The sequence below is a fragment of the Dendrobates tinctorius genome, unplaced genomic scaffold, assembly GCF_039654945.1.
Source record: "Dendrobates tinctorius isolate UK_male_01 unplaced genomic scaffold, ASM3965494v1 ptg000126l, whole genome shotgun sequence".
Classification (NCBI taxonomy): domain Eukaryota; kingdom Metazoa; phylum Chordata; class Amphibia; order Anura; family Dendrobatidae; genus Dendrobates; species Dendrobates tinctorius.
Window position 1 is genome coordinate 10,928,194 of NW_027361794.1, and position 25,054 is coordinate 10,953,247.

Sequence of the window (25,054 nt, forward strand, 5' to 3'; positions counted from 1 at the left end):
CGGGCATTACAGTGGGCTACACCGTTGTGGGAACGCGATGATCCTGTGGTTCAGGGTGCTGCTCAGTTCCTCACTGCCCTGAAGCAGGTCTTTTTGGGGCCACGGATCTCGCACGACACCTCCCTGCTATTGCTATCCCTAACATAGGGCTCACTCTCGGTAAGCCATTACGCCGTCCGGTTCCGGACATTGGCTTCCGAGTTAGGGTGGCCGGACAAAGCTTTAGTCCCGGTGTTTTGGAGAGGGTTAGCTGAGCACGTTAAAGACGCTCTAGCTACCAGAGAGGTTCCCGCAAGTCTGGAGGAATTCATTGCCGTCTCCACCCGCATTGACCTCCGGTTTATGGAGCGCGAGATGGAACGGGCACAATCCAGACGTAAGGTTCATTTGGCTCCCACATTCACCGAGCCGCTAACATACCCCGCACAGGAGCTTTTACCCTCCAAACCTATGGTGGTGTCTCGCACCGGCTCAAAGCCACGGCCGATGCGAAGCTCTGTACGTTGCTATCGGTGCCGACAGTTTGGTCATCCGGCTAGCACGTGTCCTTTGTGGGCGAAAAAACGTCCACGTCCGATGGCCGTAGGTGGTGGGCAGTCCAATATGAAACCCTTCTCACCCAAACCGGTATTCCGGGGCAACTTAGACAGTGGGTCCTCCACCTGGGAGGCAGAGGTTACCGTGGATTCCGGGGCCGAGGGGAACTTTATGTCTTTTACCTTCGCCCAGAAGCACGCCATTCCCCTGGTACTATTACCACAGCCTCTGACCATCAGGGTGGTTAACGGAGCACCGTTACCCTCTAAGGTGACCCATCAGACAGCTCCACTTGGGCTCTTTATCTCACCCTCTAATCGTGAGACTCTGTCCCTGCTCATCTTGCCCGATGGCATCGATCAGGTGCTTCTCGGGGTTCCCTGGCTCCATTGCCACTCCCCTCATATCGAGTGGGCGACAGGCAAGATTCTCGCCTGGAGCATGGACTGTGAGGGAAGGTGTCTGAGGGGCAGTCTTCAAGTGTCCTCCACTGAAGTGCTTGCGGATCTCTCCGAGCTACCTAAACCCTACCACCAGTACGCGGACGCCTTCTCCAAAAAATCTGACGCTCCCTCCGCACCGTCCATACGATTGCCCGATAGACCTCATGCCAGGCACAGAACCTCCTAGAGGCTGTGTGTATCCACTTTCACTCCCTGAGACAGAAGCTATGTCACAAAATATCCGGGAGAACTTGGCTAGGGGTTTTATTAGAAAATCGGTGTCGCCGGCTGGTGCAGGGTTCTTCTTCGTTCAGAAGAAGAGCGGAGAGTTACGTCCCTGCATTGACTACAGAGGTCTCAATGCCATAACTGTAAAAAATAAATACCCTCTTCCGCTGATCTCTGAACTGTTTGACAGGTTGCAAGGGGCCCGGATCTTTACGAAACCAGATCAACGGGGGGCATACAACCTGATCCGCATTCGCGAAGGAGACGAGTGGAAGACAGCCTTTAATACAAGGGATGGCCACTATGAATATCTTGTCATGCCCTTCGGCCTTTGTAATGCGCCTGCTGTCTTCCAGGATTTCGTCAACGATGTCTTCCGTGACATGCTCTCTACCTCGTTGGTGGTCTATCTGGATGACATTCTCATCTTTTCGCCAGATTTGGCCACTCACCGAAGAGACGTCTGCAGGGTCTTCGACCGTCTACGGGCGAATTCCCTTTTCGCCAAGCTTGAAAAGTGCCAGTTTGAGCAGGAGTCCTTGCCGTTCCTGGGCTACATCATCTCGGCCCAGGGGTTGGCTATGGATCCTGCCAAACTGCAAGCGGTAATGGATTAGCAAGAACCTCATTCACTCAAAGCGGTGCAGCGCTTTTTAGGGTTCGTCAATTATTACCGCCAGTTTATACCTCACTTTTCCATACTGGTTGCTCCTTTGGTTGCTCTCACGAAGAAAGGAACTAACCCTAATGTTTGGACCGAACAGGTCTCCAAGGCCTTCTCGGCTATAAAATCTCATTTTGCTGGCGCTCCCATTTTACATCGTCCCGATGTGAACAAACCATTTATACTGGAGGTAGATGCCTCTTCTGTTGGGGCAGGAGCAGTCCTTTTCCAAAAGGATACTCGAGGTCGGAAGCATCCCTGCTTCTTCTTCTCAAAGACGTTTGCATCGGTGGAGAAGAATTACTCCATCGGGGACAGGGAGCTGCTAGACATGAAGTTGGCCTTTTCAGAGTGGAGACATCTCCTGGAGGGAGAGCGATTTCCCTTCCAGGTCTATACGGACCATAAAAACCTGGTCTACCTACAGACGGCACAACGCCTGAACTCTCGTCAGTCCAGGTGGTCGCTCTTTTTCTCCCACTTCCGCTTCACCTTGCATTACCTATCAGGAGAGAAGAATGTCCGTGCGGATGCTCTCTCATGCTCGGTGGTTTCGGCGGAGGAAGTGGAGGCTGAGCCTTGGTTAATCCTCCCGCCGGAGAGTTTTACGACCATGGCTCCAGTGGCTCTCGAGTCAGTGCCACCAGGCAAGACCTTGGTGCCTCCTCAGCTACGGCCGGAGGTCCTAGTCTGGGCACACGCCTCCAGGGTGGGTGGTCATTTTGGTAATAAACGGACCACCGAACTCCTGGCAAGGTCATATTGGTGGCCACATATGGCTCGAGATGTTAAGGAATACGTGCAAGCATGCATCTCGTGTGCTTGGAACAGACCCTCTAGACAGAGGTCGGCGGGGCTGCTGTATCCCCTGCCAGTGGCGGATAGACCGTGGGAGATGGTTGGCATGGATTTCGTGGTTGGCCTGCCCAAGTCTGGTGGCACTACGGTCATCTGGGTGGTCACCGACCATTTTTCCAAAATGGTGCATTTGGTGCCACTCGCACGGTTGCCGTCCGCTCGTGGTCATCAAGCACGTATTCCGCCTACATGGCATGCCGAACAAAATCGTTAGTGATCGAGGTCCCCAGTTCGCGTCTCGGTTTTGGAGGGAGCTCTGCAGCTTACTCAGCATCGAGCTAAATCTGTCCTCCGCTTACCATCCTAAGACGAACGGATTGGTCGAGAGAGCCAATCAGACCTTGGTCACCTACCTACGGCATTTTGTTTCTGCCAGGCAGGATGACTGGGCATCCTTGCTACCATGGGCCGAATTTGCCCTAAACAATGCGGTGGCTGATTCCACTGGTCAGACACGCTTTATCCTAAACTACGGCCAACATCCACGCGTCCCTGTCCCGAAGCCAGTGTCCTCCACTGACTCCAGGGTGGCAGACTGGGCAGTGGAGGCCCGGGACATTTGGGATCGCACTCACGATGCTATCCGTGCTTCTAAGGAAAGGATGAGGGCGTCCGCCGACACGCATCAGCGACCCGCTCCAAGCTTCTCCCCTGGCGACATGGTGTGGCTCTCCACCCGAAATATCAAACTGCGGGTCGAATCCCCCAATTTCGCGACGCGTTACATTGGACCTTTCAAGGTCCTCGAGCGAATTAGCTCGGTGGTCTATCGCCTGGCTCTTCCTCCACATTTAGCCATTTCGGATGTGTTTCATGTGTCCCTCAAACCAGTTCTCATGGCCCGGTTTTCTGAGTCATCGGCCGGGTCGTCAGACTTATCGTCTGACGAGTTTGAGGTTAATGCCATCGTAGGGCGCAGGTTTGTCCGTGGCAAAAAATTTTATTTAGTGGATTGGAAGGGTCATGGGCCTGAGGCTCGAACCTGGGAGCCGGTGGAAAACATCCACGCACCGCTCCTGGTCGTGGCCTTTAAGCGCAGAGGGGGGGCCATGTTAGGCGTCGGATTTCTGGCTCTGCACGGCAGGGGTCCAGAGCCGTACATTCAGCGGTCTCCCATTCCGCTCCGACCGCTCAGGGCCCTGCTCAGCAATCACGGCCAGCCAGGCGTGCTGCTCAGACTTGTTCTGTGAGCCTGGATGTTGCTGCCACCTCTGGTGCAGCAATGGTAGCACAACCTGCTCAGCAGGGAACTGCTCCAGAGGCTAAGTCCTCGTGCCGTGTTACTGGGCATGCCCGCAACTTGACCTCTAACTGGAGAGCAGAGGTCATGTGCTCAGGTCCTGCGTCGGATCTGATTAGTTCCGTCCAGGCTACTGGAAGGTCCCGGAAGCGCATGGCTATAAAAAGCCCGCATGGCGGCTCGGCCATGCGCTAGTGTAGCATATTATGCTGAGTGTGAATGGTGATGGATGCATGTTCTGGTGACTGACTTATTAAGACACCCCTTCCCTCTGATAATATGAATGGTGACAGAGTGTTGGTGATAGTCAGCTCCCATTACTGGCAAACCAAACGCCACTGTGCTTCCTACACTGCACACTAGCGTCCGACGGTGACCGGTCTTCCGGCGCCGTCGTCTAGCGGCTGGAGTTATTGCCGCGCTGCGGTAGCAGCGTCCTGAGGCGGTTGCGGTTGCAACGCCACCCACTGGTTATCCTTTGAGGCTGACAGGGCCAGCGCCTTTGTATTGCTTTCTGTAAAGCGACTCTGTGTCTGAACAGAGCCGCTCTTAGCGTTCGGGTGATGTTAACCCGAGTGCAGTACTTCACCTTGTGGTGTATCTGCCATTGTCCAGCAGCGGTCTTATCATCTACCGCACGGTGGACCCCGGGCGGCGAACGCACCTTCTATTATTTATATTTGGTGCGTTCCACCGACCCTAACAAGTTTGAAGCCTTTTTCAAGATCTGTCTGTTTCTGTGAAAAGATAACCTAACAGAAAATGATTCAAAAAGAATAGGGTTCAATATACATGATTACAATCCAGATGGAAGAAAAAGGGGAGGGAATACATATATAATTTTTATTTATATCACATACATCAGAATAAATGAAATTATTTGATCCAATATATATATCTCTAACTGACAGACATCAACACATAACATTGACAACTGGATCAAAAAAGTTATATGAGAAAAAAGGAGGGACATGCCTATATACAGTCATATGTTAAAGTTTGGGCACCCCTATTAATGTTAACCTTTTTTCTTTATAACAATTTTGGTTTTTGCAACAGCTATTTCAGTTTCATATATCTAATAACTGATGGACTCAGTTATATTTCTGGATTCAAATGAGGTTTATTGTGCTAACAGAAAATGTGCAATCTGCATTTAAACAAAATTTGACCGGTGCAAAAGTATGGGCACCCTTATCATTTTCTTGATTTGAACACTCCTAACTACTTTTTACTGACTTCCTGAAGCACTAAATTGGTTTTGTAGCCTCATTGAGCTTTGAACTTCATAGCCAGGTGTATCAAATCATGAGAAAAGGTATTTAAGGTGGCCACTTGCAAGTAGTTCACCTATTTGATTCTCCTATGAAGAGTGGCATCATGGGCTCCTCAAAACAACTCTCAAATGATCTGAAAACAAAGATTATTCAACATAGCTTTTCAGGGGAAGGATACAAAAAGTTGTCTCAGAGATTTAACCTGTCAGTTTCCACTGTGAGGAACATAGTAAGGAAATGAAATTACACAGGTACAGTTCTTGTAAAGCCCAGAAGTGGCAGGCCAAGAAAAATATCAGAAAGGCAGAGAATAAGAATGGTGAGAACAGTCAAGGACAATCCACAGACCACCTCCAAAGACCTGCAGCATCATCTTGCTGCAGATGGTGTCACTGTGCATCGGTCAACAATACAGCGCACTTTGCACAAGGAGAAGCTGTATGGGAGAGTGATGCGAAAGAAGCCGTTTCTGCAAGCACGCCACAAACAGAGTCGCCTGAGGTATGCAAAAGCACATTTGGACAAGCCAGTTACATTTTGGAAGAAGGTCCTGTGGACTGATGAAACAAAGATTCAGTTGTTTGGTCATACAAAAAGGCGTTATGCATGGAGGCTAAAAAACACAGCATTCCAAGAAAAACACTTGCTACCTGCAGTAAAATTTGGTGGAGGTTCCATCATGCTTTGGGGCTGTGTGACCAATGCTGGCACCGGGAATCTTGTTAAAGTTGAGGGTCGCATGGATTCAACTCAGTATCAGCAGATTCTTGACAATAATGTGCAAGAATCAGTGACGAAGTTGAAGTTACGCAGGGGATGGATATTTCAGGAAGACAATGATCCAAAACACCGCTCCAAATCAACTCAGGCTTTCATGCAGAGGAACAATTACAATGTTCTGGAATGGCCATCCCAGTCCCCAGACCTGAATATCATTGAATATCTGTGGGATGATTTGAAGCGGGCTGTCAATGCTCGGCGACCATCAAACTTAACTGAACTGGAATTGTTTTGTAAACAGGAATGGTCACAAATACCTTCATCCAGGATCCAGGAACTCATTAATAGCTACAGGAAGCGACTAGAGGCTGTTATTTTTGCAAAAGGAGGATCTACGAAATATTAATCTCACTTTTATGTTGAGGTGCCCATACTTTTGCACCGGTCAAATTTTGTTAAAATGCAGATTGCACATTTTCTGTTAGTACAATAAACCTCATTTGAATCCAGAAATATAACTGAGTCCATCAGTTATTAGATATATGAAACTGAAACAGCTGTTGCAAAAACCCAAATTGTTATAAAGAAAAAAGGTTAACATTAATAGGGCTGCCCAAACTTTAACATATGACTGTAATGTGAAAAATACATACTTTACATAAGGACATCAAATGTAAAGGGTAATGTTCCAACTGAAAATCAACCAAACATGGCAATCAATCAATAATCCATGTAGGACGAACACAGACACAGAAAAAAGAAGCGTGCTTGATGTAAAGTGCCATGACCGTTACTGACTCGAGCACAAAATGCCCCAATTACTAGAATGAATAAAATATGTGATTATACCTGTATTGGTGAAGGTCTCCGGGGATCTGGGTCCGTGTACCGCATGTGCATGGTTCGAGAGACCAGGGTTTTTTATTGTGCACAGTGCGTGTGACGTAGGGAGCACTTCCGGGCTGTGGGCTGTGAGTTGAAGAACGAAGTGCGCATGCGCCCGTCAATAAGTGTCAGAGCCAAAAAAGACAGAGTGCAATGTAGTGGGACTGCGCATGCGCTCAGGACACCATCGGAGATTCCCATTAGAGTGGATCTGTGCCCATATTCTGTTTAGAAAAAGGTGGATTAGTGATAAATATACTAATGACACGGATTAATGCAACATATTGACAAGATGATCTAATAAAACATCAATTATAACGTTTGTAAGGAAAAAAGTACTAAAAAATGAATAGAAACTAATAAAAAATGATAAAAATTAAAAAATAAAAGTGCCACCAGGTTAAATTAATGATATGTACAGTAAGTCATGCCTCAAAGTCATGAATAATAAGAAAAGTTATGAATCAAGTTATGAATCAAATGTAGGACTATAATTGTATAGATGAATAATAGAACAAAAAGGAGGGGAAGGGGGGAACCACATTCAACATACAACCTCATATTCCCTATTGAGGCCTAAGGGACTGAGGGTCTGAAGGGAGTGAATCCAAAAGGATTCACTTTCTTTTAACTTTTTTCCTCGATCATCTCCTCTTCTGGCTGGTGGAACATGATAAATGATTTGATACTTCAATTGGGCAATAGTATGTCTATGCTCGATAAAATGTGCAGGAACTGTGAGGTGGATCCACTGTTTGGGCGCATGGCAGAGCTCGGAAGGGAAGGAGCACCATTTTGGAATGCAGACTTTGATAGAATTGTCTGCGGGCGTCATGTTGCGTTTGCAGAGCCCCTGATGTGCCTAAACTGTGTAAACCCCCCACAAGTGACCTCATTTTGGAAACTAGCCCCCTCCCCCCCAGGAGCTTATCTAGATGTGTGGTGACCACTTTGAACCCTCAAGTGCTTCACAGAAGTTTAGAACGCAGAGCCGTGAAAATAAAAAATATCATATTTTTTTACACAAAAATGAAATTTAATGATCTATAATTTTTCCATATTTGGCCGACAGGGTCATGTGCAGGCTTGTTTTTTGTGGGATGAGCTGACATTTTTAATGGTACCATTTTCGGGCATATAACCTTTTTTGATCGCTTTTTATTCCAATTTTTGTGGAGGCAGAAGTTGGTTTCCTGTCCCCATAGGGAACCTACAGACTTACCAATCGTCACGGGATGCCGGGGCCGACCAGTCTGGAGGACGACAGCGGGAGCCCCCTGTCCCAGCTGGGGCGGTTACCCGAGGCACCAGCGCTGGGGTCAGCGGGCCTCCAGGGTTTGCGGGAGGAGAGGCGGCAGAAGACCGCCTCTCCTGAAGATAGCATCTCCCCTCAAACGGAGCCAGAACCAGTATAGCGGCCGGGGCAGGTACCGGGGGCCAACGGGTGTGGGGTGCGCCAGCAGCACAAGCAAAGGCGCGCCAGCCTTGGCGCAAGGCATCGCTGGGAGCCGGGGACGGCGGCAGTGCGCACGCGCTGGACGGAGCGCCGCCTGGTCACGTGGGGCAGCGCAAGGCGTCTCTGGGAGCCGGCGCTGAGCGCCCAGAAAGAAAAAGAAAAACGTCGGCCGCTCGGTTAAAGGGTGCAGGAAGCACGCCGCCTGTTCCTGGGGACATGAGTTCTGAGCCACAGGAAGGGCAGCAGCTGCTGGTCGTGTCCTCTGATGCAGGACCACAGCAGCAATCGCCGCAAAGGCACCGCAAGAAGGATCCCACGGGGATTTTTCGGTCCGGTGGGTAAGTGAGCTACGTGAATGTACATGCTATAACTAGGGCCTGTCCTCCTCTTATAGGGGAAGAAGTGCACACAAAAGGCCAACCACAAGATTTTCCCACTTTGTAAAGAGGAGCTTCCTGCAGGGTGGGGGAAAAGGCTCTGCCAATCCTGCATTGAGCACACTATATGCAAGGAATCCCCAGGTTTCGCCTCTGACCTTAAAAACCTAATTAAACATCAAGTAGAGAACACCCTCAAATCCCTCCAGGGAGAAAGTAAAAAGCATAGAAAGCCTAAAAGCAGGGATCCCGAGTCAGATCACAGGGATAGGGAGAGCGAATCTTCTGCATCAGACAGACAGCCTGTCATCCGACTCCTCGTCCTCTGCCGAGGGAGGTCGCAGCTGTTTCCCTATAGAGGAAACGGATAATTTAATAAAGGCAATCACTATGGGACTAGTAGACACCAGGCCCAAAAGGACCATTCAGGATGCCATGTTCAGTGGGTTAGAGCAGAAGAAAAGGAGATCATTCCCTATGAACGATAAAATTCAGGCGCTAATACAGAGGGAGTGGAAAAGACCGGAGATAAAAGGCCTCCTAGCCCCCAAAAGAAAATATCCCTTCGAAGACCCAAGCTGTTCATTTTGGGAGAAAGCGCCAAAGGTGGACGTAGCCATTGCGAAAGCCTCAAAAAAAATCTCTCTGTCTTTTGAAGACATGGGGACACTGAAAGATGCCATGGACAAAAATGCGGATACATTCCTGAAGGGTTCCTGGGAGGCAGCCGGAGGAGGGCTGAAACCCGCTATAGCCGCCACTTGCACAGCTAGATCCCTTATGGTGTGGTTGGATCAGTTGGAGGACCAGCTAAAAACAAAACTCAGAGAGGCGCAATTCTAGACTCCGTCCCATTGATGAGAGGAGCGGCGGCCTTTTTAGCGGACGCATCCGCAGATTCAATCAGGCTAACAGCCAGGGCAGCCTCATTCTCGAGCGCAGCTAGAAGGGCCCTATGGCTCAAATGCTGGATGGGAGACCTGCAAACAAAAACAAAACTTTGCTCCATTCCCTGTGAAGGTGAATTCCTTTTTGGACCTACGCTAGATGATATACTTGACAAAGCGGGGGATAAAAAGAAGTCTTTCCCTAAACCATCAAATTTCCCCTTCAAGCGTTTTCGGAGCAGGAAATTTATCCAGAGGAAGCCACCTAAAATCTCCCAGGATAAGTGGGAAGATAGAAGAGGCAAAGGAAAGGGGTTCATGTTTGGGAAACCAGCAGACAAAAAGCCACCCCAATGAAGGTGTCTCCCAGGTAGGAGGAAGATTGGCCCTCTTCTTCCCAACCTGGGAAAACATATCAAACAGTCAATGGATCTTAAACATCATAAAAACATGCCTCAAATTAAATTTCCACACCTCACCCAAACCCTCTTTCGTAGTGACCCCACAGAGGCAGTCGGCGGAAGAACAAGCTGCGATTCAACAGAAGATTCAGACCCTGGTGGAGAAATCAGTATTGCAAGAGGTCCCTCGCCAAGAAAGAGGAGAAGGCTTCTATTCCCCTTGAGGAGGAAGCCAGATGGGACATTCAGGACAATAATAAACCTGAAAAAGTTAAAGTGCCTGATAATCCACCCATTCAAAATGGAAACCATAAAATCTGCAGTGAAAATGCAGTTTCCGTCCTGTTACATGTCTGTACTCGACCTAAAAGACGCGTACTACCACGTCCCCATACACGTGGACTATTGCCAATTTCTCAGGATAGCAGTAACTATGGGGGGAGAGATAAAGCACTACCAATTCAAAGCTCTCCCATTCGGGCTGGCCATCGCTCCGAGAGCGTTCACAAAAATCATAGCAGAGGTCATGGCACATCTAAGAGAGCAGGACGTCCTTATAGTCCCATACTTGGACGATTTTCTAGTAATGGGCAACTCCCGGTCTCACTGCAGGGACCATTTGAGCAGGACTATGAATTCTCTGACCGGCCTAGATTGGCTGCTAAATATGCCAAAATCCCGGATGGTCCCGAGCCAAGTACAAGAGTATTTGGGCATAACCATAGATTCCCTCAGGCAAAAGTGTCGACTCCCGGAAGGGAAAATACTACACATGAAACAAATAGCAACAGGAGCAATTACTCACACAGTAACAACACTGAGGAAGGCCATGTCCCTGCTCGGGTCAATGACTGCCTGTATGACAGCCGTGCAGTGGGCTCAAGCTCATACAAGGGATCTCCAGTGGGAAGCACTAGCAGCAGAAATTTCCCTTCACGGAGATTTAGAAGGGCGGTTATACATCTCACCCGAAACAGCTCATTCACTACAGTGGTGGATGGAATCATCTAACCTATCCAGGGGGGTCCCTTGGGTAATACCGGTATCTCAAGTCCTTACTACAGACACAAGTCCCAGGGAGTGGGGGGCTCACTTGGACAATCAGGTAACTCAGGGGGTCTGGACAGAGGACGAAAAGGCAGCCTCCTCGAACATGAAGGAGCTGCTAGCGGTAAAGCTCGCCCTCCTGTACTTTGTGGAATCCCTCAGAACCCACCACGTAAGGGTGTTTTCAGACAACCACATGGTAGTGACTTACTTAACCCATCAGAGGGGTACAAGATCCCGCGTCCTAATGGCAGTGACAAGATCAATTCTCCAGTTTGCAGAAGGAAACCTAGGCTCACTGACAGCACTTCACATAAAAGGGGCAGACAATGTCACAGCGGACTTTCTAAGTCGCACACAGCTGAGACAGGACGAGTGGGAGTTGAACCAGGAAATTTTCAACCAGATCATGGTACTGTGGGGGAAACCCGATATAGACCTATTCGCCAACAGGACAAATCGGAAGGTGAAAACCTTCTGTTCCATAGACCCCTCCGGGAATCCAGTAACCCTGGACGCTCTCATGATCCCCTGGCACTTTCCCCTTGCTTATGCGTTTCCACCAATAGCCCTAATTCCATCAGTTCTGAGGAAGATTCGGGAGGACAAAGCAAGGGTAATATTAATAGCCCCCTTCTGGCCGAGAAGGACGTGGTTCGCTTGGTTGAGGAGAATGTCCTTAACGTTTGACAGCTAATACTACATACAGTAGGTATGTCCCTCCTTTTTTCTCCTATAACTGTTTTGATCCAGCTGTGAATGTTGTGTTGATGTCTGTCAGTTAGATATAGATAGATATAGATATATAGATAAATATATTCAAATAATTTCATTTATTCTGATATGATATATAAAGAATTTTTTTTTTTTAATATGTATTCCCCCCCCCCCCTTCTTTTTTTTCTTCCATCTGGATTGTAATCATGTATACTGAACCCTATTCTGTTTAACCATATTCTTTTTGAATCATTTTCTGTTATGTTATCTTTACACAGATACAGACATATCTTGAAAAAAGATTCAAACTAAGGTGAAATGTTGAGCTTAAACGTGTCTCTATTGAGCTATACGTGTCTGCATTTTTTGTGGTCAATTGCCTACAACAATCTTGTTTTGTTTTTTGAAATAAATCTTGATTCAGAGTGCCGGCGGTATCTTCATTATTAGCATTTAGATATAGTTATCTAGGACCCCTTTGTGTCCCAGATCCGAAATTTAACACTTTGGGTATGTGTCACACCGCCTGTCACACCACTCTCACCTGGGGGAGGGACCTCGGTCCCGACGTCACCTCCTCTGGAGCCGCGGCTGCTCCGAGGGTCCTGTCGGGTGCGCACGTGCACCTCTCATACTTAGTTCCATGCTTGCACCATTTTCTTTGTGCGCATGTGCGCTCTTCTCAGCTCTGCCTCCGTTCCTGTCCTCTCTATGGTATTGGATGACTTGACCCCGAAGTCCTAGTGATCATGTGCTATATCAGGCTACCTATTCCAATGGGAGGTGCCTGATTATTGTTGTGTTTCTGGCTTGGTCTACTTTGTCCTCACCTGGCTGTGCACTGTATTCGGGTCCTCTGCCTTGTGCTCTGTTGTGTCTCTTGGCACATGCTCTGTCCCTGTATTCTGACTCGCACTCTGTTGTGCCTCCTGGCACATGCTCTGTCCCTGTATTCTGACTCGCACTCTGTTGTGCCTCCTGGCACATGCTCTGTCCCTGTATTCTGACTCGCACTCTGTTGTGCCTCCTGGCACATGCTCTGTCCCTGTATTCTGACTCGCACTCTGTTGTGCCTCCTGGCACATGCTTTGTCCCTGTACTCTGACTCGTACTCTGTTGTGCCTCCTGGCACATGCTCTGTTCCGGTACTCTGTTGTGCCTCCTGGCACACCTTCTGCCTAGCCTTGCACTCTGACATACTTCTCTGGGCACGTTCTGTCTAACTCTGTACTCTGACGTGCTCCTTTGCATGCGCCCTTCTTTGCTCGCACCCGGGAGTGCCTGTCTGTGCACGCCATACGTGCTCTTGTGTACCCGCCTTGCACTATCCTGTATCTAGCGCACTCTCGTGTACACGCCTCGTATTTTCCTGTACTCTCTGTGCCTCCGTACACTCGCCCTGTACCCTGCGTGTCCCTGGGTCCATGCTTTGCACGTTTCTGAAGACACACTCGCTCATGTCTCCTGTGACACGGCCACCTGGTGCCAACAGTCATGGTACCTTACCCCCTTGGGCTTGCCCCTGACACTCCCTGTATAGGGGGGGTGGTCCTTACTAGGTCAGCTCGCCCTGGGAGGGTTGGTGCCACGACCCAGAGGTGCCACGACCCAGAGGGTCCACTCCAGGAGTCGTCACAGTATGTGAGTTAGGGATCAATTTTGACCACGTTTGTATACTGATTACATTGATACCTGGTGATGAAATCCATCTTGTGGTTGTTGTTTAATCTTTATCAGCAGTTTTCAGTTAATGAGATTCTCTTGCTTTGGGGTGGGGTTCTATGTGCTGCTCTGCTTACGCCTATAATATTGTGTCTATTGTGAGGCTTAAAAAAAATTTAATCCCGCAAAATGACACTGGCGGCCCCTCTCCAGTAGTATCTCTTACTTATAGATTCTACTGTGCAGGGCAGGTGCTGCCATTGCTGGTGACATTTTACTGGATGTAATTTTTTTTTTTTTTTTTTAAGCCTCACAATAGCCACAATATTATAGGCATTATCAACAATAATATCAATGCTATTATATGCATTTTGAAAAAATGGGGGGCAGGTCACTGCGGGATCAGTGACCTGTTATAAGCCAATAGAGATGCATATGTAATCAGAGCACCACATAAGCCCCACCCACAGCCATGCCTCGGAGCATGAGAATCTCATTAACTGAAAACTACAAATACAGATTGAACATTAACCACAAGATGGATTTCAAAAACCAAAGTATCATTGTAATCGGTATAATGGTGCCTACCTGACAACGTCTGTAGGTTACTGTGCACAATCCTGCTGACAGGTTCCCTTTAAGACATCTCAGCTCTGCGCTATTATACACAGTTCTCTTTAAATGTGTAATATTTCTAATTGAAACTCATCTGACCCCAGAGAGGTTTCACCACTAGTTACTCATTTATTACTGATGAAGACTGTTGAGTTTGATCATTTCCGTAGATGTGCTATTGTCTATACTCACAGTTTTTGACTACAGTAGTGTCCAAAATACTCAATTTAACCTCTTCCCGCAGCGAGTTTTGTGTTCCTAATCAGGCCCCATTTTTAAAATCTGACGTGTCACTTTATGTGGTGACAACTTTGGAATTATTCACAAAGGATAATAGAAAACAATTGGATCTTACAAATTATTTTCCAACTTCGCACAATACTCTATATACGATTGTACACTACTGTCTGGGCACATGGCAGTATTCAGAAGGGAAGGAGCGCCATATAGCTATTTGAATGCAGATCTAGCTGGAATAGTTTGCAGACACAATGTATTGGGTCACCTGACAGCTCAAAAGACGTTCGCCATGAATATGCTTGGCACTTTCTTCTCTGCTTTCCATATCCCAAGGATTGCCTTGCTCATCGCACTTTAACAAACTTACATGGATCTGGACTTACACTCGTACCCCTAGGCTTGGACCATGGTGTTACCTGCTATTATGTGGTATTAGATAGCAAGAAGAAGAGTCAGGTACCTGGGTCAGAACCAGAAGGACAGAATACAGAAGGAGAAGAGACAAGAGTGGTCAGTGAACGGGCCGGGGTCACAACAGGAAACAAATACACAAGCCGCGAGCTGAGCACAGAGGACTGAACCAGAGGAGAACAACGGTGTAACTGGCAGATTCCGGCCATATCCTTTGAGCTTTAGTAGGGTGTGGTACTTTCCAATTGGCTGAAGTAGGGAGCAGATTACTCCAGCTGTACAGCCGGATCAGATCCCAGATGAGATTGGACACACTATATGCAGAAGCCCTAATATAACTAAATGATAGAAGACCAGAATAGTCGAAATCCCCATAAAGCGATTCCATTTTATAAATTAATTCACTGAGGGTTATAATCTATACACGTGGTCAAAATTGTTGGTACCCCTCGTTTAGTGACAGAAAAACCCACAATGGTCACAGAAATAACTTGAATCTGACAAAAGTAACAAATAAAGAATCTTTGAAAACGAACAAATGAAAGTCAGACATTGCTTTTCAACCATGCTTCCACAGAATTGTTAAGAAAATAAAACTCATGAAATAGGCCTGGACAGAAATGATGGTACCCCTAAAATAATTTGACAAAAGGGACATGTTAAATTAAGGTATGTCCACTGATTAGCATCACAGGTGTCTACAATCTTGGAATCAGTGAGTGGCCTGTATAGAGGGCTACAGATACTCACTGTGCTGTTTGGTGGCAGGGTGTGTATCACACTCAACATGGACCAGAGGAAGCGAAGGAAAGAGGTGTCTCAGGAGATTAGAAAGAAAATTACAGACAAACATATTAAAGATAAGTTATTAGACCATCTCCCAGCAGCTTGATGTTCCTGTGACTACAGTTGCACATATTATTCAGATATTTAATATCCATGTGACTGTAGCCAACCTCCCTGGACATGGCCGCAGGAGGAAAATTGATGACAAAACAAAGAGATGGATAATTCGAATGGTAACAAAAGAGCACAGAAAAACTTCTAAACAGATTAAAGGGTAACTTCAAGATCAAGGAACATCAGTGTCAGATCGCACCATCCTTCGTTGTATGAACCAATGTGGACTTGGGAGACGACCAAGGAGGACACCATTGTTGAAGAAAAAAATCATAAAAAGCCAGACTGGAATTTGTCAAACTACATGTTGACAAGCCACAAAGCTTCTGGGAGAATGTCCTATGGACAGATGAGACAAAAATGTAACTTTTGGCAAGGCGGAGGATCATGAGAATCCCACACTGAAGGACATATTTGCCACTGTCTCCTTCTGTAAGAATGCCTTAACCACGCTGACACAGCAGGTTCTGGGAATTCAAGCTGAAGTGGCTGGTTTAAAAAAAGATATGAAAAAAGCTGATACCAGAACAGAAGAGGTAGAAAAGAGAGTGGGGCAAGCAGAGGACCACATCACTAAAACTCCAGAAAGCAGAAAAAAGATTCGCTCAGCAAATCTCTGAAGTAGTGGGCAAAAATGATGATCTAGAGAATTGCTCTAGACGTAATAATATAAGGATTGTTGGCCTCCCAGAAAAATCCGAAGGGAGAAACCCCACAGAATTTATGGAAGAGAGGCTCAGGGAGAAATTTGTCACAGATACTCTGACCAAGTTTTTTGCCGTGGAGCGTGCACACAGAGTTCCCATGCAGCCACAACCACCGGGTAGGGGACCACGCACTATGCTTGCTAAGCTTCTCCATTATAGGGATAGAGACATAATTCTAAAGAGGGCGAGAGAGATGGGGGATCTTGCCATGAATGGTGAAAAAGTAGCTATCTACCCAAACTTTTCTATTGCAGTCCAAAAACAGCGTATGCAATTTGGAGGAGTGAAGAAGCGTCTTAGAGAGCTGGGAGTGCAGTACTCCATGATTTTCCCGGCTAAACTAAGGGTGGTGGCGCTTGATAAAGTTCAATTTTTCATCGATCCGATAGAAGCTAACCAATGGATTGGCATTAATGCGCATAAACTCCGGGGGAAGACATGAGCTGGAATTGATTGATTAGTCAAGAGGACTATGCCTGACATGGTCGGCTGAGGACATATTACATCTTTCAGTGGCTCGCAAGGAATTCTTAACCGTTTTTTTTCCTGTCGAAGAACTGATTTTTGGTAGGCTTCGGCCTTGTTCCTGGTTTTCCTTTCTGGTTTTTTTTTCTTTTTTTTTTTGCCATCGGTTCTTTGGCCCTTTTATTATACGCCTCTTGATCTCCTGAATATGATCTTCTTTAGATCCACTGGCATATGGTTGAGATTGAGGCTTTGGCCGGGCGAAATGATTGAGATTTGGTGGTTGCCCAATGTTGGGCACAGCGGGGGTGTCTATTGTTATAGTTTCCAAAATTTGAATTGTTTATATGTTTTATTATATTATTGATGATGTTATACAATGGGATCTTCTGTCCTGCACAACAGGACTGGGGGGGAGCTGGGAAGATAGTTGCTCTACGTATGCAATTAGATGAATGTAGAAGCATAGTGGTGGGGGAGGCGGGAGGAGAGGGGGGCCAGGGACCAGATTACCCAGCTCTCTTTGAGAGTATATGCACTAGGAAGGGGGAGAAGAGGAGGGGACAGGAGGGGGGGATGGGTGAAGGGGAGGGTGAGGGAGGAGGGATGGGTTCAGACAGCAAGGGGCAAAACTACACCGATTAATAATTCCAGTTATTAACACTGGAGGGGGGGAAAATTAAGGTACTAAGTTGGAATGTTAGGGGTTTATCTGACAAAACTAAGAGGGCAGCTATATTCAAATATATACAAGACCAGGGCCCATCGGTGGTATGCCTCCTGGAGACTCATCTTTTACCGGACACAACGAGACTCTAGAATAGGTGATGGATACAGAGGGCCTATCACTCTACTTTTTCTAGCTACGCAAGGGGGGTAGCTGTGCTAATTCATACTTCAATACAATATGAGGAAATAGAGGTGCATATTGACCCGGATGGGCAGTGTGTATTCATCAAATGTAAATTATTTGGCCACCTTATGTGCATTGCCGCTATTTATATTCCACCCCCCTACTCGAGTACTAAGCTGAGGGAGACTTGGGAATTCTCAGGAAGAGGGGGAGTATTGCCTCTTTTGATAGTGGGTTACTATATTAATGTAATAGACTCTTATTTGGACAGGAATAGGAGGCCGTTGGGAGTATTGAGTGACACTATAACCCCATTTGGCAATTTAGTTCGGGAAATGGGTTTGATGGACATTTGGAGGGTAAGAAATGACGGGAAACAGTGCTTCTCCTGCTATTCAGCTTCTTATAATACCCTATCTCGCATCGACATGGCATTAGCTAATGAGTTGATGAATGCAATGGTGGGGGATGTGCAGTACTTACCGAGTGTGATCTCGGACCACAGTCCCATCCTTGTGTCCATTAAACGGGAGCGTTTGAGAGGGGGGGATAAGGGGAGAGTAGAAGTTACATCCGGCCTGGATACAACATATAAATATGCAGGGCATCATGCGCGAGATTGGGGAATTCTTTGTCCATAATGATGATAGTGCTCATCCTCTGGTGGTATGGGACGCCATGAAGGCATATCTCCAGGGAATTCTATACAGGGATATATGTAGGAGAAAGACACAAACTAAGCGAGATGAGGTGCATAGTCTGGAAGCCCTAACTAGGGCGGAAATAGAAATGGCACAGCACGCTACACCTGACACTCAACTGACACTTAGGCAGGCACATGAAAGGGTCAATAGGTTACTACTAGATAAAGCAAATAAGAAGCAGGCTTTTCAGAAGATTAGATTCTACGAAGAAGGGGAAAAAGTTGGTCATCTATTGTCGATTATAGCTGCAGCCCAGAGAGGCAGCTCATTTATACATAGTATGGATACTGCAAAGGGGACAAGGGTTACTGAGACGCCCGAAATTCTGGTGGTCTTCGCAGGTTTTTACCAGAACCTCTATTCATCGAGTAGAATGGGAGGGGAAGGGGCGGAGGCATTTCTAGGAGCGGGACTGCTTCCGACACTATCTATGGAAGATAGGGATAAGTTGGAGTCTCCTATCACAGTAGTGGAGTTGGAGATGGCTCTGCATGGCATGACTAATGAGAGTGCCCCGGGAGCAGACGGTCTTCCTGCGGAAATATACAAACACCTAGAAGAAATTCTGCTACCCAAGCTATTAATAGTGTTTGAGGAGGCTATGAAAGAAGGGATTTTGCCTGCGTCTATGCGGGAGGCGGTGATAGTGGTGATTCCTAAGGACGGTAAAAATCCAGGAATTCCAGATTCATACAGCCCAATATCCTTGCTGACAGCTGATGTGAAAATACTGGCTAAAGTGCTGGCGAACCGACTAACTGGTGTTGTTGATACATTGATCCATATGGATCAATCTGGTTTTATGCCCAACAGATCAACAGCAGCCAATATACGGAGACTATATCTCAATCTGCAGTTGCCAGTCGATAACCCAGGTGGGAGGGTGATAGCCTCACTTGATGCCCATAAAGCCTTTGACTCTGTAGAATGGTCAAAACCTGTGGAGAGTGCTGCATAGTATGGGCTTTGGTCCTCAATTTACAGCGTGGATTCAGCTATTGTATACTCAACCCACAGCTAGAGTTAAGATTAATGGGGTAATGTCCATGGGAATACAGCTGCATAGAGGAACGAGGCAAGGCTATCCACTGTCGCCGCTCCTGTTCGCTATTGCGATAGAGCCATTGGCGGCTGCTATTAGACGCAACAAGGCAATAAAGGGGTTTCCATATGGCCATTTGGAGGAAAAGGTGGCCATGTATGTGGATGACCTTTTATTATTCCTAGGGGACCCCTTGGCTTCATTGGATCATGCTGTCCTGACCATTTAGAGGTTCGGTGAGATCTCAGGACTGACCATAAATTGGTCTAAATCAAGCCTATTTAAAGTGGACAAGTAGGTGGTTTGGACTCAGGAAGACATAGGGGCCAACAAACTACAATGTGTGGAAATGTTTAAATATTTGGGGATACAGGTTTCCCTACCGGTGACTGAGTACCTTAAAACTAATCTAGTAGCCCTACTGGCAATTCTAAGAACTAAAGTGGATACTTGGAACAAATTACACTTGTCGGTGGTGGGAAGGATTAATCTACTTAAAATGGTTTTAATGCCCAAGCTTTTATATATATTACACAACTCCCCAATCTGGATACCGCGGAAAAGGTTCGGAGTGGTGAATTCACTGTTTAGGGCCTTGGTATGGGGTAAGAAACAACCTAGAATAAGGCTTGAAACCTTGCAAAGACCAAAGGATGAGGGGGGACTGGCACTACCAAATCCGGAACTGTATTTTTTAGCTGCCCAAAGTCAACATCTCAGAGGGTGGTCTAATCAAGAGAAGGCAGGCGTCATCAGAGGAGTGCTGGAATACGTACTATATAGAAGCCCGTTGATACTTGGCCTAGAGGATGGGAAGATGGGTGTAATGGGGAGATGGGTGTCCCACTCTGCGACTCTTGCAAGACCTGTGGAACAGACTAAAGAGGGTGAGAGGGGTGACCGGGTTGACTAGATTCACAGTTATATGGGATAATAGTAACCTCCCAGAGATTCGGAAACTTGGGAGACTGGAAGGCTGGAAACTTAGGGGGCTGACATTAATGTCTCAAATTATGGATAACGGGGAGCTGAGACCGTTTTTACAATTACACAGTGAGTTTCAGTTGCCGGATTCTGAATGATACCACTACTGTCAGGTACGGCATGCCATTACGGCTCAAAAACTTTCCAGAAACCTGCAGATACAATCTGACATAGTGTTGGACTGTATATGTGGTGGTGCTGGACTTACGAAAGGGGTAATTTCTAACACCTACAAAGATATATTGCGTACACATTTAATGGGGTTCCCACTTAAAGCAAGATCCAAATGGGAGGGAGAGATTGGGGTGATGACTGACGAGGTATGGGACAGCGTCCTAGAATATGTCCCCAAACTCACTATGAGTGAACCAGCTAGGTTGTCCCATCTTTATGTGATCCATCGTGTGTGCCGTACCCCCCTTCTGATGTTTAAAATGGGGCTGAGGGACAACTCTGAATGTCCAAGATGTGGGGGGTCTGATGCCGGAATCCTTCATATGATGTGGACTTGTCCCAGGCTATCTGCGTTCTGGTTTAATGTCATTAACAGAATAGAAGGGGCTTACGGAAGTGTTATACCCAAAAAACCACTGGTCTGCATACTGGGATATGTGGAGGAAATTGAAATAGTTAATAGTGCAAAGCTTGCTATAGCCAGACTACTATATGTAGCAAGGAAGCTGATTGTGAGGAACTGGATCAGGAAAGAACCACCTTCTGGGAGAGAGTTTGTGAAACAGGTGTCTTGTATCATCCAGCTGGAGGAAAAGATATATGTTAAAAGAGGCAATTCTAAAACCTATGAGAGGTTGTGGAATCCCTGGTTACAATACGGTACAGTTAACTGATGGAAAGGTGCTATATTTTACAATGCTGGTGTTGTGGATAAACCAGTTATATATGCTGTCTACATGGGGGGGAGGGGAGGGGGGAACAGGGATGTTCAATTTGTAAATCTATTGTTTGTGGAAGATTTACTATATATTCTGTATTTTGAATTCTGTTTAATAAAAATCTATTTGATAAAAAAAAAACTTTTGGCAAGGCTCTATGTTCACAGATGGAAAAATGAAGCATATCAAGAAAAGAACATTGTCCCTACTGTGAAACATGGATTAGGCTCTGATGTTCTGGGGCTGCTTTGCTGCATCTGGCACAGGATGTCTAGAATCTGTGCAGGGTACAATGAATTCTCAAGACTATCAAGGGATTCTAAAGAGAAATGTGCTGGCCAGTGTCGGAAAGCTTGGTCTCAGTTGCAGGTCATGGGTCTTGCAACAGGATAATGACCCAAAACACACAGCTAAAAACACTCAAGAATGGCTAAGAGGAAAACATTGGACGATTCTGAAGTGGCCTTCTATAAGCACTGACCAAAAAGCTACTGAGCATCTTTGGAAAGAGCTGAAACATGCCATCTGGAAAAGGGAACCTTCAAACAAAAGACAACTGGAGCAGTTTTCTCTTGAGGAGTGGGCAAAAATACCTCTCGAGAGGTGCAGAAGTCTCATTGACAGTTACAGGAATCATTTAATTGCAGTTATTGCCTCAAAAAGTTGTGCACCAAAATATTAAGTTAAGGATACCATCATTTCTGTCCAGGCCTATTTTATGAATGAGTTTTATGTTTTTTAAATTCTGTGCAAGCATGGTTGAAAAGCAATGTGTGACTTTCATTTGTTCATTTTCATAGATTTTTTAATTATTATTGTGTCAGATTCAAGTTATTTGTGTGGCCATTGTGGGTTTTTCTGTCATTAACCGAGGGGTACCAACAATTTTGATCACGAGTGTAGGAGGAGTGAATATTTTGACTGCACAGCCAGTTTCCGGAAATTAACACGCAGTGGATGTTGGAGAATGAAAATCACACATTTGCCATTTTATAACCCATCACATAGTGCCCAGATTGTGCTCCAGGAGACACACACCATAAATTAAGTGGATTCTTCTCACTATAATATTGCTAAATACATGGATCCTAAATGTTGTTTGAGCACACTGCAAGACTCAAGTGAGAGCGGATTTTGCTGGATTGGTTTATAGAAACCCTGTTTGTATTTCAATAGCCTTTGAGCCACTAATAGTGTGGTAACCTCTGTTTTTCCATTGACAGATGATGGACCTGAGTGGGGACTTGTTTTTTGTGACATGAGAATTGGTATTATTTTTGCCTACATAACATTGATTGGTTTCTTTTTATTCGATATTTGGTAGGCAGAATGAACAAACAGTTGCACACCACGCACTACTGGTTCATCCAACAAAGTTTTCTATTAGACTGTGAACTGTCATTGTCTTGGAAAATAATTAATGTTTTTTTACCTAGCTTGCTATTTTTATGGACAGTTTAAGTAGAAATGTTCAAAAATATAAAACTCAAGGATATTTTTTAAAAAAATAATTTTTTTATCTTAGCAGATGACTGTACCAGGAGATCAGAGGAACAGCTGACATCTTCAGTTTTTAAATCTGATGATCTTGAGATCATACAAGATACAAATGAAGTGATTGCTATTACTCCAGATATACCATCATCCATTCACAGTAAAGATCTGTCATCTGATCCTATGAAACTGTTGCCATCTTCTGATTCATTACCGACTACTAAGGAAAATCAAAGTCACAAAAGAGGCATTAAAAAACAATCTGCTCCAAAAGCAAAGAAGCCTTTTTCATGTTCAGAATGTGGGAAATGTTTTAACTGGAAAAATGCTCTTGTTATTCACCAGAGAATCCACACAGGGGAGAAGCCTTTTTCCTGTTCAGAATGTGGTAAATGTTTTGCACGTAAATCACATTTTGTTAGTCACCAGAGAACTCACACAGGGGAGAAGCCTTTTTCATGTTCAGAATGTGAGAAATGTTTTAACTGGAAAAATGCTCTTGTTATTCACCAGAGAATCCACACAGGGGAGAAGCCTTTTTCCTGTTCAGCATGTGGGAAATGTTTTAACAATAAATCACATTTTGTTACCCACCAGAGAACTCACACAGGGGAGAAGCCTTTTTCATGTTCAGAATGTGGGAAATGTTTTAACAATAAATCAAATTGTGTTAAGCACCAGAGAATCCACACAGTAGAGAAGCCTTTTTCCTGTTCAGAATGTGAGAAATGTTTTAACAATATATCACATTTTGTTACCCACCAGAGAACTCACACAGGGGAGAAGCCTTTTTCATGTTCAGAATGTGGGAAATGTTTTAACAATAAATTAGCTTGTGTTAAGCACCAGAGAATCCACACAGTGGAGAAGCCTTTTTCCTGTTCAGAATGTGAGAAATGTTTTAACAATAAATCAGATTTTGTTAATCACCAGAGAACTCACACAGGGGAGAAGCCTTTTTCCTGTTCAGAATGTGGGAAATGTTTTAGCAATAAATCAGTTTGTGTTAGTCACCAGAGAATCCACACAGGGGAGAAGCCTTTTTCCTGTTCAGAATGTGGGAAATGTTTTAACAATAAATCAGATTGTGTTAAGCACCAGAGAACTCACACAGGGGAGAAGCCTTTTCCCTGTTCAGAATGTGGGAAATGTTTTAACAATAAATCAGATTGTGTTAAGCACCAGAGAATCCACACAGGGGAGAAACCTTTTTCCTGTTCAGCATGTGGTAGATGTTTTGCACATAAATCACATTTTGTTAACCACCAGAGAACTCACACAGGGGAGAAGCTTTTTTCCTGTTCAGAATGTGGGAAATATTTTATCCAGAAATCAGATCTTGTTTCTCACCAAAGAACTCATACAGGGGAGAAGCCTTTTTACTGTTCAGAATGTGGGAGATGTTTTGCACATAAATCAAATTTTGTTAACCACCAGAGAACTCACACAGGGGAGAAGCCTTTTTCCTGTTCAGAATGTGGGAAATGTTTTATCCAGAAATCAGCTCTTGTTAGACATCAGAGGAGTCACACAGGAGAGAAGCCTTTTTCCTGTTCAGAATGTGGGAAATGTTTTAACCGGAAAGAGCTTCTTGTTAGACATCAGAGCAGTCACACAGGGGAGAAACCTTTTTCATTTTCTTAATGTGGGAAATATTTTACTTGGAAATCAACTGTTGTTAAATATCAGTGATGTCACATAGGGCAAAAGCCTTTTCTATATTTGTAATGTTGGAATAGTTTTAACCAAAATTGGATCTTCTTAAATGACTTGTCTCTTGTCATTCCTCATGTTTGCTGACAAAAAAATAAAGCTAAAGTTTATTAATTCCAAATTTAAAACTATACAAATAATTCACCCCTTGAAGGTTAATCAGAAGGTGACTAATAGAAAAAACATATACCCCAAATTTCATTATATAGGGTGAGGTGACGTATACACACTCACTCTCCAAGCCTCTCATTTCTACGGGTTTCTTCATCCTCACCAAAGGTGACTCATCGGGAGACTTTTTTTTAAATTTTGTCCTATATTCAAACGAGACGAGACAAAAAAAGTAAAATCATGTCCAAAACAGTCAGAAAACTAGCCATATATAGGTAGGCCCCAGACCTCGAACTATATACTTTGTAAGTTTATAATCCACTCCAGTGGCGGTCAGTCAGGATTAGAAAATATGTGAAAATACAGTATAATTATAGTTTTTTTTTCTTATAGGGACTGCCCTACTGTGTTATTTTAACAGGTGTCAATTAGTAGTGCAGACAAATTGTCCTAGACTAGACTCAGTTTTCAGACTGCCCTATTTATACCACTCAGGGAAACCTTACCCTGCTGCAAAGATCAT

At 45.4% G+C, this 25,054-nt stretch overlaps 1 protein-coding gene across 1 annotated transcript in view; it reads left to right on the forward strand.

The window, feature by feature from the left end:
• The window catches only part of LOC141047276 (uncharacterized), a 36,029-nt gene extending 11,477 nt beyond the window's left edge, over nucleotides 1-24,552 (forward strand). The window contains exon 10 of the mRNA XM_073542302.1: nucleotides 22,742-24,552. Within this exon, the coding sequence (XP_073398403.1) occupies nucleotides 22,742-24,351 (1,610 nt within the window). The 3' untranslated portion in view covers nucleotides 24,352-24,552. The remainder of the gene's footprint in view (nucleotides 1-22,741) is intronic.
• Nucleotides 24,553-25,054: the final 502 nt, after the last annotated feature.